The 17,092-nt window shown below is 44.4% G+C and overlaps 1 protein-coding gene across 3 annotated transcripts in view; it reads right to left on the bottom strand.

Moving 5' to 3' along the window:
* The window catches only part of SLIT3 (slit guidance ligand 3), a 473,506-nt gene that overhangs the window by 26,850 nt on the left and 429,564 nt on the right, over positions 1 to 17,092 (bottom strand). For all 3 annotated transcript variants that reach the window (XM_083871948.1, XM_083871949.1, XM_083871950.1), the window contains 2 exons: positions 7,667 to 7,760; positions 2,680 to 2,817 (listed from right to left, as the gene is read on the bottom strand). In XM_083871948.1, the coding sequence (XP_083728074.1) occupies positions 2,680 to 2,817; positions 7,667 to 7,760 (232 nt within the window). The remainder of the gene's footprint in view (positions 1 to 2,679; positions 2,818 to 7,666; positions 7,761 to 17,092) is intronic.

The raw sequence follows: 17,092 nt of genomic DNA, 5'->3' as shown, positions 1-17,092 counted from the left end.
GGAGAACTCGGAAGCATCTGCACCACAGAGGAGCAGTGCTTCCATCAGGCTCTGCAGCTTAATGTGTGCTTCCCCACCAGAGCTGCATTTATCAGGCAACACTACTGTGAGGCTGATTGCTGGAGGGAAGCTTTGAGAACTTGGGGTTTATTCAGAAGGGCTCACAAATTCTCTGAAATGTTTTTCATCTGCAGGGGGCAAATGAGTGCTATTTTGGGAAGAAAACACTGAAAACTTTTCAGGAGGAAAGCATATTCTGCAGCTGGGAGAAGTTGGTGAATGCTAAGGAAAGGTGCTGCAAGGAGCACAACTACACCTGACCAGTGAATAGGAAATGATGAAATGGGAAAGTGAGTGTGTGCATGGTGGCAGTATTGATTTTTGGGGCTGTCATGAGAGCCTCACTGTGCATGAGGCCCTACCTACACTATTCAGAATTACCCAAGTGCTGTTGTTCAGCTGTGTGAGGATGTAAGTTTTAACATCTTTTTAATGTGTGGTTCCAAATGGCTTTGACGCACAACGTAGTGACAACCATAAAATCATTGCAGGTCTGTGCATTTATTACAACAGCATAAGCTCTGGATAATTGAGATGGCACTCTGCAAACTCACTGCTGGGAAATTATTCTTGATACTTAACCAAAAATCTTTATATTAATCATCATCTTAGGTCTCCTAGTTACCTTTGTCAGACCACTCCATGTGTTCTCTCCTTTTCATCAACACCTGCAGCCTTCAAACACTTGCAGAATTATCTCCTTGCCACACATCAGCATGCCCAAAGCAGCTGCAAGGACAGAGGAGTCTATAACCCTGAACATCAGAAGGCTGAACTCTGTCAATCACCAGATTTGCATTTGTAATCTCAACCCAAACCTCAGAACCCCCTTCAGAGCAGCGGGCCTTTAAACTACAAAAGGCTTGAGTTATGGGAAGAATAATGAGATCATATTTTGTTAGTAGAATTTTAATCTTGAAATCAAACAAGATCAGGGACTGTTCTGCATGGAGAACACATGCGGCTCCATCTTGCTGTCTGCATCTTGGCAGAGGGAGTGTGCTAGTGCTCAGTGTGAGGTTTTCCTCCCCAAAGACCCTTGTCTTCCTTGCATCTTGCACAGGAAGTTTAGGGAAGTGGCATGGACTAGTGGAAGAGAAAGAAAGCAAACAGGAGAACTCAAGTTAATCCTGGGTGTGCTGTTTGCAGGCAGTGGGATTACTTTGCTTGCCCGTGGCTGCCTTGGGCTGTGAAGTGTTGTCTAAGCTGGTAGCTGAATTTCGGAGCTTAGTGTAGAAAGATGTCCTCCTCTACTTGGAGGACTGTTAGTGGGATGAGACCCCCTCATTTGATCAGAGAGAAGACTGCACTGTTCCAGGTTCTGCTCTTGATGTCCCTTGTGTGAGCCCAGACAACCTGGGGCACCGCCTAAATTGCCAGCAGAGCTCTTTGGGACATGCCAAGGGACCAGACCAGTCTCCCACCTACCCCTGCTGCTCCACCCAGCTGTGTCAGCTCAGAACATCTCTGACAAACACTGTGACTCTGCTTTCCCAGAAAAAAACTCCTCACATTCATCACTGCCTAGTGCTTAGAGGCCTTAAAAAATCAGGGGACCTGCAGCAAAAGTCTCCCAGTCAGTCCCATCTGATGACAGGCTTGAGTTACCCTTGACTCCAGAACTGGCTTTGCAATCCCATTTCTCAACTCTAACAATTAGGTAACACTGAGGATTTACATCCCACAGTCACGTCAGCCTTACCAGCCACCAATCTGCAAGATCCCTGAGGCCATCAAATGGACTGAAGCAGAGAGTGAAACATGGAGAGAAGGGAATGAATTTGAAATTCAGAGGATATCTGATACCTTGTAAATAACAAGTCTGATTCTGTGAAACCATGGGCTGACATCATGTTATATATCAATGCCTGTTCAGGGAAGGCTGTCTGCTTTGCAACAGAAATGTGTGTTGAGAGGGAAGGAAAAAAAACCCAAACTAGCATGGATGAAAGCAAGAAGAATGAAAACAGTTGCAGATACAAAGCAGAGAAGATGATTTATAAGTGTTCATGCAATTTCTGCTCTGTCAAGACTGATCTTTTCAGGTACTCCTTCTTTGTCTCATGTGTGTATTTCAAACACAGAGAAGGTTTAGCTGGAAGGAAGCCAGTATCCAGCCCCAGGCAATGATTAGTGAATCCATTTGGAGAAGCACACTTATCTTTGACAGACAGAGAGATTTCCAGGAGTCAGATATATTGGCAGCTGTCAGAATGAGAGCCTGGAAATTTACAGCCTGAATCATACTGAGCTCATCCAAGAGGCACAGAGACACTGCCATGAAATCTTCAGACTCACGTTTTCCTTGCAGCCAGTTGTGAGGGTTCATAAACACAGTTTTATTATCCTCTGCTCACTCTGCACATGCAGGGTTTACCTCCACATAACTGTGGGTGCCTGAGGAGGTGTGAGTGTCTGAGGAGGTGTGCTCAGTGTGTTGGCAGGGCTGGCTGGGGCAGGCACACTCACACAGCACAGCCCCAAAATTGCTGCTTTCCAAGCAAGAATCACCAGCCCCGTGTCCAGTTGTTAAAACCCTGCAGGGAGCAGACCTGAGGCAGCCATTCTCCGGGGGTGACAGGTGAGCGCTGCCAGAGGCAGATGAGGATGAGAACATACCTGAAGCCCTGCGGGCACAGGCAGGTGTAGCCATTGACCGCGTCCACGCAGGCGGCCCCGTGCCGGCACTTGTGCCCCACGCAGTCATCATCGTCCACCTCGCAGTGTTTGCCGCTGTAACCCGGCAGGCACTCGCATCTGGAAGGCAGGAACATCCCTGTTAGTGGCTCCTTCCAGTGCTCACACGGCACCCACACAGGCAGCCCAGCACCTGTTGAAATTGGGGTGGGGAGATGTTTGCAATTATTCCTGGCAGCCACAAGCGCGGCTCTGCCATGGGAAAGGCTCAGGTCGCTCCCAGCTGGCTGCATTTGGGGTTCTGCAATCTGCTGAAATTCAAGTGGAGCAAAGCACCACCATCCTACAGCTTCTCCTCAGCTGAGTCTGTCAAGGGTGAGCACCTTGGCAGACTCCCAATTGTGCTAAATAATACCCCCCCTAACCTTACAATATTCTGCAGGGGCAGTGGCTCTGATGCCCCAGAGGAAGATTTTGCGAATGCCTGCACACTGCTGGGTGTCTGAGCTTGGCAGCTCCATGGAGAACAGGAAGGGAGAGCCCACCTTCCAAATGCAAACAATCTGTAAACAAAGCTATAAACCTCACTAAATTCGAAGATAAAGACCAAATTCTGAGACCACCACCTGCTTTCCATTCATTTGCAAGGCAAAATGCTGCTACAACAATGGAAAGTTGCCTTTGCAGTGTGTCCTTTGCTATGGTGACACTGCACATTCTGCTGTGGGGTGACACCATGAAATGGAGCACATTGGGATGTTCCCAAACCTGCAGACATTGCCTGTTGGTTTTATTTTATACAATTCTCAAGTTTGCTGTATGAAGGCTGCATCAGCATTTCTATTTATAAGTCTTGCAGAAGTTTATAACCTGACAATAGAAAATGCATCCCAAAGCCTCTGACTTGGATCAGATCTTTTGGGACTGCTGAGCAGCCTTTTTTTTTTTTTTTGAATCTATACTGTAGACAATGTTTAGTCAGGAACACTCTTTAGTCCATAAAACACATTTTACTCCTCCCAGCTGGATGTTGTTGCACATCTGGAAAACAAAAGGCATACCACTTCAACCAAATCAGGGGAAGAGCTACAGATAATTTCAACAATAAAAGATGGGTTTGTGCTCTTGTTAGGGCCTGCAGTTGGACCCAATGTGCTGGTCACTGAGAGCTGGAAGAAGAGGGGCATTATAAAGCTGAGGATGTGGCATTAGGAAAGACACTCTCCATCAGCCTGTTCAGCTCCTCCTCCTCCCTGCCAGCAGCTTGGTGGGGTAAATGCAGGACGAGGCACCTTGTGGAAAACCTCTTCAGAGAAACTGGACACACGGGACTGATGAGGAAAAACCGCTTCCCAGGCAGCAGTCATTGTGCTGCCTGTTGGTCCAAGTGACAGCAGGAGGCTCCTGGCTGCCCCCAGGGCAGGGCAGTGAGCTGGGGGATAGTGCAGAACACAGCAGTGTCCTGTGAGTGCCAACGGCCCGGGAGTGACTGCCAGGGTGACAGCAGCCACCCTGCTCAGGCACAGAGAATGTGAGCTCCAGTCTCCCTTTCAGAGCATGGCCTGCCTGACTGGCTAAACCTGGAGAAAATGGGGCCAAGCCTGTTCACCTGTGGCTGTGATGGGCAGGGTTAGGGGCATGTAGACATTCCACCCTCCCTGCAGGAGAGGCCCCATCACCAGCCTCTGCAGTCACAGGAGGCTCCATGTCCCAGCTCTGTATGTGTGAATTGCTTTTTCACACCTTGGTGGCTCAGGAATACTGTGATTAACATAATGGAGATGACAAATCAGAGCAAAGAGCATAAAACAAAGTGTTCCTGCCCCAAACCCGAAGAAATGGGCAGCGTTTTCTGGCAGCATTGCAGACACACCTGCAAGGAAATAGTGTCAATCAAAAGACTCTGTGAGGGGAATTGGCAGCATTTAATCCTGTTGTTTTTTATTGATCCCTGCAGTCCTAATATAAAGTGATGTAATAATGAACAATGTGCAGTTCCTTATTCAGGGCTGCCATGCATCAATTTTATGATGTGTATTGGCTATCTCAGTAATGACAGAACCACCACTTTTCTCTGCGGGGCTGCATTAAATCAGCATTTTAAGCTGTCAGGTAATAATTCCAAGCTTTGGAATAATAAAGTATATTTATATCATGCTCCAACATCAATACAGTGAATGGAAAAACATGCTCCTTTCTTGAAGTTATTTTTTGGAAGTAATTTCATTGTGTTAAAGGCTGGAGGTTTTTTTGTTTTGTTTTCTGGCATACAGAAAGCTACTCTTCTTCTATATAGTAACAGCACACTGAAGACGTGGAGGCTGGAAGGGAGGAAAGCCACCTGCAAATTTAACTCCAAAAGCAAAGAGCTCTGTGCAGCCAAAGACACACTGAAATAGTCCAGTTTGCTTCTAGGCTTGGCTTTAGAAGCATGGAATTCCTTTTGGGTCAGTCTTCTCTGAGCTCTTGGTCTGTCACATCTAGGCTGAAGCTACCAAAAAATGCCTGCCTGAAGTCTGGGAGGTGAGAAATTCAGCCCCATGAGTTCTTCATCTGGACTCCTCCCAGAAACTCAGGATCTGTTCCATCAGGGAGTGGTGGCATGGATAACTCCATTCTTATCCCACAATCCCACACAGTGCCAGCAAGGGACTGAATGTCAATCAGTAAAAGTCTGATGCAGTAAAGAAGGTGGTAAAGAAACCTTCATGTTCAGATCCTGGTAAGAGAGTGATTTACATGATTAGATAGTTATCTCATTTCCCAGTGACCATCTGACACCACTGCAGTTGAAATCTTGTTTTCTGTTACAGCCTTGGAGTGATGGCAACATTCCCAGTATCACAGAGAGCCTAAAAACCTGTCCAGTGGTATTTAAATTGTTGGCCTATCTGAGGGGATTTGCATCTGCATGCACTCAATGTCTGTTGTATTAAAGACATGAATCATGGCTTCTATCACAGGGCCAGAATGGAATTTCCCTCCCCACGTCAATAAATAACTTGGCTTCCTATTTTTTTTTTTCCTGTCTTTATCATCTTCTCTTCCCTCTGCAGAGCTGTAGACTGACTAGAGCTGAGGGCAGGACAGGGAGCCTGGTGTGTCCTGCTCACATTGTGAGGGCACAAACAGCTCAGGGACAAGGCTGACTCCTGCCATTAACACTCCCTGCCTCTGGAAGCAGACAGAGGACAGCCAGGAGCCTGACTCCTCCTGCAGGAGCATTATCCTGCAGCACCAGGAGATCAGGCTGCTCAGGGGATCAGCTGCAGCACAGGAGCAGAGGCTGCTGTTTTCAGTGAGCCCCAGCAGCACCCACACATCACTGCACTACTGCTGAGGGCTCATTTCTGAATGGTTTGGTGCCACTAAAGTGTGAAACAAATAGCAATGCTTGGACCCCTCTACATTCAAGGCTCCTTCACCTCTGAAGTTTGGCTGCTAGAAAGCAAAATGGGACAGCAGCAGTAAAGAAAACATAATTTTTCTGTAGCATTCTATGAATAGTGGGAAGAATAACACAACAAACACTAGCAGAAAATTACTTTAAAGCAGTTATTTAAGCTCCCCTCAAGGGGTTGTGGCCCTACTGTGAAGAACAGTTTTCTAGCAAGCATGTGAGAAAAAGTATCTCATTAACTGAAATTGTTTGGGTGGGAGGTATGGCAGTGCTTCCAGCAAGGGGAAGGCCACAGCTGTCTCCATCCCTTCATAACATGATGTACTACTGAATTAACCAAAGGTACTGCATTAACCAAATGAGGGATTAACTGGGAATGAAACCTGGAAAGAACATCAGGGACTGTTTATGCACTGTCACACACCTCCTTGTCCAGTGCTTACACATCAGTTCAGGAACCATCCTAATCATTTAATAGCTTAATCTTCTTCAAGGTTTGGAAACATTTCAGTCTGGAGGCTTTTCACCCAAAAGAAAGGCTTGTGTTATACTGCGTGTCTAGCAGAGAGTCAGCTGCCCTTGAGATAGCCACCCTCTCTAAGATTTCGGTTCATTTCCTTTTAACTCTCCTGAGATGTCCTGTGTGTCAGTTTACACTGTTCTGACATGCTGGTTGTTTCACAGGACACAATCTGAGCCCAGTGGAGGTTACCAGGAAGAACAAAGCCTGCTCCCTTCCCTCTCCTGGGTGTGCAGGACAGAACCCCAGGAGGGAATCAGTGAGCACTGATTCAGGGCTGCACTTTGGCTGTGACGACAGCCTTAGGGGAAGGTGCAGAGAGCAGTCCACTCTGCACTGAACTCTCTTGGATTTGTCTCCAAAGATCTTTTCCTGACAAGCTTTTCACAAAGCCTGACTTTTCAATTGTCTCTATTTGCTGAGCTGCTCTGGCAGTCCCTGTTCTGACAAGTGATGAATGCTGCCACTGTGCCTCTCACATCTCCCCAAGCCCAAACCTCCAGGTGCTGTGCTGCCATCCAAAGCACCAGGCTCTCCCCTGCCCCTGTGAAACAGTCACTGTCATTCCCAATGAGAAAATGCAAACACAGACATCAACAAACCCCAGATGAGCCAAGCAAGGCCAATGGAAAAGGTGGGTCCTGAGTTGGAGCCACGCAGCTTTGGATCTGTTAAGGCTCCTGTTACACTGCTTGAGTTTGTAAGTGCCCCAAGGAACACATAAGGGAACTGTCCTTGGTTTGTGATGTAGGATAAGGTACTTGTCAGTAACTGTTCCATACATTCTCCTACTGCCATGTTCTATTCCAGAATAATTCCTCTGCTCTGAGGGAATATCCATTATTTTCAAGTAAACCACAGAAGGCTAGAAAAGTATGGATGGATGCATTGAAGTTAAAATGTGGCACAGACTGAAATGTATATAGTCTTGCATTATTTGTGTTAATTTTGGTGATTTTTGCTCCACACTCATTGCCAGTACAACCCCAGTCAAGGCAATGGATGAATGTGCCCTCTGTGGAGAGACCAACACACACACACTCTCTTACCTGGTTCCTTTGTCCAGGGGAACACATTTGGACTCGTGTTGGCAGGGATTTAGATCAGGAACACAGTGGTTAATCACCTCATCACACAGTTCACCTGAGGCAAAGGAAAAGCAAAAAAGCTGTAACAGAGCTTGAACAACCCTGAACACCCTGATGTCCAGGGATGGCCAATCTCCATAAGTGGAGACAGCTCAGTAGTTCAGCAGGAAGTGACAAAATTGCTTGTTGAGGGCATATGAGACTTCATTAAATCAGCTCCTTTGACCTCCAGTGACCACACTGTTTCTATCACACGGATTTGAAAGGCTGGTATAAAAAGCACTGATGTACAAACTCCACTTGGAGACTGATGAGGGATCAAATGGGCAGCTCCTGACCCAGAACCTCTTATTTCAAAGCAAGAAAGTGACACAAAAGTGAAGTTGCTCATTAGACCGTAACATTTTCACACGGGCACATATTTCAGCCATGGTTCATACGCTGCCAAAGAAGAGATTGGACATCGTTCTGGGAAAGAACAACAACCCACAAACCCTCCCCCCAAAACCTCTGCGACTCTCCATAATAGGAACCAGCTTTAGGACTGCATGCAATTATAAAACATTCACTATTTATAAGAGAAGTACTAGCTCTATTGTGCTCACAGGAGATGATGTCTTTTCAGAAAAAAAATCCACCTCATGTAAGCCCAGCTCAGCTGTTTCTAGGTATGGTGTATAACATGCCACGAACCTCCCTGGATTTGTATAAGTTTTAATAATTAATAGTTGTAGAATGTTCAAACCGTGATAGTTTATTTAAATACAATCCCTCTCTGAGTCCTAAATTATTAGGTCACACTTCAGTACCCCAGGATTTGAGATGCAGCCAAAGACCACAGAAAACTTTGCCTTCCCCAGAATCCAACAGAAACTTACCCCACACCTCCCAAAGCCTGGCAGGAAAAGCAAAGGTTGGGGAATCTCAACATGGAACCCCCCAAAAGACAGTCCCAAAGCCCCCTGTGCAGCTCTACCAGAGGAGCAATCTGCAGTGTTTCAAGGTTATACATCTTTTCGGTGCCTATACATGGTACACCCCATCACAGAGGCAACAGCCCATGGGAATGGTGGGGGAAAAGGGCAATGTGGGAGGCCCTGGTGGGCTGGCATTGTTCTGGAAGGTTTTCATGGAGCTGCAGCTCCACCTGTCTTGGGAGAAATGCCATTTTCAAAAATGCTTACGTTTACACTCTAGTGGTTACAGAGAAACTCTTGAAAACAGAAGCCAAGCAAACCACAAAGATCAAAATTCAGATAGCAAATGCAAATCAGAACCATCCATCTTTTATCAGTTCTGTCATTTGGCAGCTGGCTGAGAGCACAATTCTGAGGATGGCTCTGGTGCTGATAGGTGTGGTTTGTTACTCCCCCAGGTGCTAATGCTCTGTCAGTTTATTCCTCCCACATGTCCAGCCTCCCTCCAGTACAAGATACACAGCTCTTGATATGACTCTTCCTATTAGAATGGAAATGTAATATGTATGTGCCAAAATTACTCCATTGTTTTTGTATGTTTCAAACATGGAATGTGTCCTAGATCTGCTTTTGAGAGCTGTCAGATGTAAATGGGAGCAGGAATACAATCCATGGGAGGGGCACTGCCAGCACAAACCACATCCTGGTGGTCCATACACACCCTCCTGACTTCGTGGTGGGCTGGGTTTGGCACTGCCAGGGGAGTCTGGCATGGCAACCTTCAGTTTATCGTTCACAGCACCAGTTACAACACATGCAATTCTTGTACCCCAGGAAGTCACCACTATTAAATGCTACCAAGTCTTTTCACAGCCCTGGACAAACCCTGTGCAAATATAATGAATGTATCTGGCTCAGGAAGGGGGATGTGCCAATGAAACTCAACACTGCAGGTCCATGGGAACCAGGGGACATTCACTGGGATTGAAGTTGGCCGCTGCACTTTGTTGCTCCTCAAAAGCAACGAGAGATGCTCAGTTCTTCCAGTGAACACTGGGGACAGCTCTTGACACATTCTGAGGTGGCAGAACTGGGATAGGTGTGTTTACTGCTATCCCCAAATCCACAGGCCACCAACCCCCCAAAAAACTAGCAAAGGCACTCCCTCAGCCTTGGGGCAGACCTGAACATGAGCAGGTCAGACCTTGCTACAATGCTTGGAGAACTGCCAGTTTGTCATCTTGATATTCCTCATGTCCCTCGTGTGCTATGGATTTATGTGAAAATAAACATCAAAGAAATTAACTGGCTGGTGACATTAAGAGAGCTCAAATGAGCTAAAGCTGTAACTCATTTTAGAAGACCATCTAATAACTGAAGAGAGTGGGGATAGATGCCTTCAACTATCTTTTCACTAAAAATGGTCAATACATACTTCTGAAGTTTCTATTTTTTCTTTTGTTTTGTTTTGAAGCAAAGGAAACAGGCTTTAAAAAATATGAACAGTATCAAAACTCTCAAAGGAAATCATAATTCTTCTTTAAGTATTCTTCTGAACAGCCTTGACAAGTGCTTAGAGATCCAGTAAAAATCTCCCCAAATGTCAAATATTATGACTCACTGTGTCATTCTGAAGATACCACTATCACAATGCAGGAGAATTCTAGGCTAGGTACCAAACACAGCATCCAAAAAAATGATATTTTTCATGCAAAACTTGGAACATTTAAGGATCCTTCCTGTTATTTTTCCCATCTATCACTCATTAGGGAGCTCACTTGGGAACGCCTTGCAACTAGAGCAGCCTCATCTCAGAAAGAAAATACCTCTTGGTCATTATTTCAGGCCCCACCAATGATCAGTAGATGCTGCAGACAGCATGCCAGGGAAATAAAACACTTTTTGAAAAGCAAAACCCAAGGCACCAGCTACACAATGTCTTTCTCATATTTTATTCACTCAGAAAATATCTGGGCCAAAAAATCTGCCCTCAGACCTGAGAGCGCAACATTCATTGGTCGCTTTAATGTCAGTATCAGAGGAAAAATGTGATCCTCTTTTGTTGCCTTTTTTTTTCTTTTGGAGTGACACAGGGCTGCTTCTCTGTGCAGCAATTAAAGGTCTAGTCCAAATTTCTCACTGGATAGTTATGTGAACCTAAAAACAAACCGGACATTCATCTTAGGCCAACTCCTAGCTGCACTGATTCTCTTTGTGGGGGATATCTGATCATGCTAAAACAAGAGAAAACTTCAGTGTAATGCTTTCCCAAGTGTAGAAAACCATCCAACCTCCCCATTTTCTTCTCTCCTACATGTTCTCAAATCACGACTCCAATTTGGGTACACACGGGTTTCTGAACTGCTTCTATAAAATGGACAGGAAAAGCACAGCTTTCTTTTCTAATCAGTTAAACATCTTTTAATCCCAAATAATGCTTTTTGTTCCATCAAGGCACACTTACTCTCTTTAATCAAAGCTGAAGAGAATAGGTAACATGCAAGCAGATGCTGGACAGATGAAGTGAGCAGTCTGATATAGCACAAAATACTGCACCTTTCAGATTAGAACCAAGTTATAATGACAGGTGGAACTCTAACAGGTGGATCTCTCTTTGCTGCTACTCATGCAAAAAGAAAAACAAAAAAAAAAAAAAAAGGAGGAAAAAAGAGAGAGAGAAAAAAAATCCCTGAACAATAGCCAAGGTACTCTTCTCCTTCTACCTTCCTGGTCCCCTTCATTGGCATTGTCTAAAAAAAACAAAGCTTTTTTTTTTTTTTTGCCTCTTGCAACATTTTCCTGGTCTTATTTTTTAACAGAATCATGAATTTCACGGGGCTTTCCACAGGGCTCACTGCTTATGAAGAGCTGCCAAGAAACACGCTTGGGGCTTTTCTGTAGCCTTCCCCACGTCTCAGAACGAAGCCAAAACAACAATAGGGCAATAAAGATGACTTTTACACACAGTCTAATCATCATCTATCTTTTTTTCCGTTCTGTGCTGTCATGAGAGCTATTTATTTCATGCCCCATTAGACTTTTAAAGCCAGGATCCAAGCTACACTATTCCTCCCTAATCAGTAAAAAAGAAGCTGGATGCAGTAAAAGTATTTTACTTATTTATCTTTAAGTGGAATTGCAGTTCTGAGAAGACAACATAGAACACCAATTTGCAACCAATGAGTTCAATGATTCTTCTTCTGTTCCATGTGTCAGTTGGGTGATACTTTGTTGTAATATACTGACAAAACCACATAGAAAATATCTCTGTCCTTAATGCAAGAGAAGCTTTAGTAGGGCCTGCAGGACTGGCAGTAAATATGCTGTTGAGAATTTCACAATATTACTTGAGAAAAGGTACATGCTTATGGTGTAGGAAGGATGGAGAAAGCCTGGCCTGGGTCCACAGCAGGGAAACTTTTCCAGGCTGCACAGGGTGAGTGGTTAAATTGTGTGTTGCAACATCCTGAACTCTGCCAGGTAAGTCCGAATGGAACTCGTCTCTTTGCTGCTAATAAAAAACACGGTGCTGTTTTTCTCATAGGAGATTACTCATTTTGTATCTAATAAATTGTATTGGAAGAAATGTTTTCTTGTGTTTTGTTTTCCCCTTCCCTCTGTTCAGTCATTAAAAAGAAGTCAATGCCAACTGAAGTTTCAGGACATTGAACCTAAAAACGGTTGGGTGGAACAGACAGGGTGTTCCTCAAGGAAGTAATTCAGTAAGGAATGTTGTTGATGTTTGATGAAAATTATTTGAGGGTCATCTTAGAAAATCGAAAAATGAATTTTTTGCTTCCAAACTATTTCAACTTGCAATGAATAAATGAGAAACTCTGTGAAAATCCTTCAGCAGCAAATGCTGTCCTGTTAGATTCAAAAACGTAAAAGAAATCACCTGAAATGGACTGTAGCAAAATTCTGCATGATCACTGAAGTTTGCTCTTGCTTGACAAACACTGCTCACAATACTTTGAGTAGAGTTACTTCATGCTTTTTATCCTGTCTTAATTGTTAAAAACTCCGAAGTTTTACCAGGTTTTGACTAAGTGGGAACCCTTAAGTTCAATTCCACACTGGGATTCCCACAGTGGCTTATTTTTCAGCTTCAAGGAGCAATTCTCCCTAACCTTAAGGCTTAACAAAAGCAGAATGGGTAAAACCAGATCTGGACAGGGAAATAATGATCCTTTCACTGGTTCGGAATCTTGAAGAAGGAATGTGTTCTATGCACTGCTGAAGTATGAAAAACCATATTCAACATCCCAAATGCCACACAATACAGTGTGGGAAACATTAACTGAACCAGAACAATTTCCAGTGCCCCTACAAGGTGGTGACCTGCCTAAAGCACTGTTCCTCAGAACCACTGTGTCTGGAAAAGATCTTAGTTTTGCTGGACACCCTACATTTCTGAGCTGTATTTATTCATATGGATGTCTTCCAGTTGTTTGGAATCAGTTGAGGATCAGTTTAGTTACCCACACAGTCTAGAGCAGCAGGTTACACCTGAGATGACACGCATTATGTGAGATTCTGTGAGATGTCCTTCCTGGGCTGGCAGGGAGGACACTGGACACCCTGTGGATTCCTGCTGGTCTGAGCAGGGGGTGGGGAAGGAGGCTGGAGCCTGTTAAAAATGCTTTGTCTCCAGCACTCCTCCTGCCTCTGCTCCCTGCTCCAGAACTGCCATGCAATACAGCCCTTTATGGACTCCTCCAACGTGGCTCCTTCCCCAAGGCTGCAGCTCTCCAGGAACTGCTGCAGCGCGGTCCCTGCACAGCACACAGCTCTTCAGGAGCTGACTGATCTCCTTGTTTCCCACTGTGTTTCTTGACAGACTGGATTTAATGACTCTCACATCCCATTTGAGGATGAATTCACTCTGCTCATCCTAAAGGACAGCAGTAGCTGACATTCCACTTTCTTACAGACACGCTGTGTCCTGATGAATAAGGAGGAATCCTCTCTCTGGTGTATGTTATTCCACAAACATGACACTTTACATTTTACAGATGGGAGAGTTTGACCAGAGGAGATCTTGGAGCTGAGCACTCCAGATTAGCAGGACACCCACACTGAGGCTGAAGACAGGCTGCAGCACTGCCAGTTGCTGTGCTATTTCCTCCCAGCACGATCAGATAAGAGTCCAATCTGATAGCAGTGACATGTGGTTCTCTCTTCATAAAACAGGGCTGGAAATGGGCTTAGGCTCTTGAACAAAGCCCAAACCTTCCAGGTCTTCCAGCACTTCTCATTCCTAGTTACACAACTGGGAAATGTGGGTGCCTTTTTGTTTTTCACGCAGAAAGCAAGTACACTTCACATCTGCCAAGTAACTAAAACTGAGAAACTTCCATGTAAGGCAGAACTCCTTCAAATAAAAAGGAAGAAAACACACTAAACTCTGACCACAATTTTCTCTGTCTTGAGGAAGTTATGGCTGAAGTTCCAAAATTTAAAAGGAGTTGATAGTTAAGTGCTTGTTTAAGCCTTCAGCATTTATTAGGCAGCCCAGATCCCTGTGGAACCACAAGGTTGAACCACACCACCTCAAAGCTCCTTGTTCCTGTAGCAAAAACTCAGGGGCAAAAAGCAGCTCCAGTGCCATGGTCCACCTCAGCCTGTCCAGGAGTCACTGTCTGGCTCAGGGACAGAGCCACATGGATGTGTCACGTCAGTGTCACATCAGTCAGTGATGCGAGGGCCCCTCAGCCTGTCCAGGGGTCACTGGGTGCCACATGGGTGTCACATCAGTGTCACAGCAGTCAGAGATGGGAGGGCTCCAGCACACAGTGACAGCCACCAGCCCCTCCCAGCTGCTTTCCCTGGAGCTGTCTGGCTGAAGTGGGTTCTTGGCTTTGGCCAGACAGAGTTACCACCATGAGACACTCCAGGAAAAGGGCCCATAATCACTAACAGGGAATTGGGCTCTAAAAGTAGCAGAGCTGCAAAACTCTCAGATACCATCTACCACAGGACACCACAAGGTCCCCTAAGGTAAAACAGATCTTAGCTTTCTCTTCCAAACACATCAAACCAGAAATAATTCCTAGCTTTATTTCATTTTTATTTGTTTTGAGGAAGATTTTTTTTTTCCCAGTGATACAAACTGCTTGCAGCTTTTTCCCAGGGAAGAAAACTATTTTAAACACTTGCTCCTGCCCTCTGCCATGGGTTACTGTGTATTTTAGTAAAGACCTATTTTCAGTAGTGGAAACAACTAATTTTTATTTTTTTTAATGTGTCAGAACAAAGAGATGAGGGCATTGTTGAGGCTTTTTAGGATCTTTGGCAAATAGGAACATATTTCCTGGTTGGCATTTTTTTTTTGGTGTGTAAGTGCTACATATTTCTGCTGCTAAAATCAGACAGGAGGAGGAAAAGTCACAGCAAACAACAAAACCAAATAAACCAGCAGGCAAAGCACTAAAGCATTTAAAGCACCCAGGACATGTTTGGTGCAGCCCATTTGTTCCTCTATGTAAGTTTGGACCCCACTTCACATGGAGGCACAGAGGGCAGTGAGGCTGAGGACAGGATGTCTTTGGAGGGATGAGATTCTGTGTTTGAGTCCAGGACTGTGATGGTCTGAATAAGAGGTCTGTAACAGTAGTGAACAAGCACAAGGAAGGGAAAAGCTCTCTGAATTTTGCCCTACATTCCTAAACCACCAAGCTAAAGGGAGAACACAATGTTTGTATCAATAGCTGGAGACAGGCCATGCTACAGCCAGAAAGGCAGAGATTAGGAAAGTTCAAAAAGAACAAGAACCAGAGTGGCTGATCTAACATGTATCCTTCTCTTTTGATGGCTCTATGAATGTTTCTTTTTGAAGGGAAGGAGAGCCTACTAAACTCTAAGGAGGAGCTGGAAACCACCAAAAGTCCAAGCAGGTCATAAACCAGCCCCAGACTCCTCAAAGCTGGCAGGATTTTGGTCCATGATTGTCCTGGAGGAATTACATATTTATAATTTAGCTTCAGGATTAAAATAACCACTTGGGCAGAGGAAAAATCAGACATCAGCTGACAAAGCCATCAGGACTCTGCTACACAGCATCAGTGTCAGTTTGGTTATTCAAACATAGGCAGCAAATATTGAAAATATTGATTTGAATAATGGTGAGGAAACCTCACCATTATTACAGTTTGAAGCATTTTTATGGCATTCAGCTGTCTGCCTCCACTCCTCTCAAGTTTTGTCTTCTTTAACTTGCATTTACTACTTCATGGAATCTATTTGTAATTCCACATTGTTTTAAAGTTAATAGATGGAAAAGAACTAGGAAGGAGGTTATTGTGTGAACGTGGGCTGCGTTTTGGTGTGGTTTTTTTTTTTTCTTTTTTTTTTTTCTTTTTTTAAATGAAAGTGAAATGGGGCTGGAGTGTGGGAAAATCCTTCCTCAGCAGTCACTTAACAAATTGGCCATTTTTCATCTACTCTGAGTCGGGGGAAAGACTGTCAAAGAATTTTAAAAGAAAACACTGCAAAATCTTATTAATTGAAGAAAGATTTTTGGCCTTCATTTTCCCAACCAGTGAAAGCAAAATTCATGCATCATAATTTGGGATATTGTTCCCTAAAAAGGCTATGACAAGTGAAACCAGGCAGACAGCAGATAGAGCAGGAAAACACTAAGGTATGGACAAAACCAAAGCCTGGATCCTGTGACTCTGTCAATAGTCAAAATTTTCAACACATTCATTTTTAATTTGTGTTTCATTTAGGAACATAAGATTTACTATCATGATTTAACCATTACTCAACTAAGCCAAGGGGGACCCTCACTATTTCTTACAGAATAACACACATACACACTCTTGGATCTTCCTCCCTGCATTCAGATTGGGGTTTTTTTTGTGCTACAGCCCACATTTGTTCCATAAATGCAGAGTTTACTGAAATATGGCTGCAGTGTCACCAGCATTGTGGCATCCAAGAAGTGATGAGGGATTCAGGCTCCCTGCTTGGAAGGGAAGAAAAGCAGGAATCTGCAATAACTGAGCGGGCCACCTCTAAGCTCAGGTTAGTGCAAACATCCCAGGCCATCAGTGCAGAAACAGCTCCAGTGCAAGACAGACCACTCCTGACTGAACGTGGGGGTTAACTACAGCTGAGAAATCCCATTTGTGCATAGAAACAATAACTCTTGCATAATTACACTGATAAAAGTGGATGATCTGGATTTGTTCAGCCACAAAACCCAGCCAGGCAACCTTTCAAAGAAATTTCTATTTTCCATGTAAATGTTTGGGAGGAAAAAAAAAAAAAACAAAACAAAAAAACTTTACTCTGTCAACTACTTGTTAAGAACAGAATAACAGCAGAATAACAATAGAATAATATTTGGGTACAACATGAAGAGATATCACCTACATTTTCTGCCCTTCTAGATCCAGCCTGGCTATGGATGTTTGTGCCCTTTCAGGCACTGAGAGCTCACTGTCCCCCAGACCACTTCACAGGA

Source organism: Zosterops lateralis (genome assembly GCF_965231275.1).
Source record: "Zosterops lateralis genome assembly, chromosome: 14".
Lineage (NCBI taxonomy): Eukaryota > Metazoa > Chordata > Aves > Passeriformes > Zosteropidae > Zosterops > Zosterops lateralis.
This window is presented reverse-complemented; position numbering and strand designations above follow the sequence as displayed.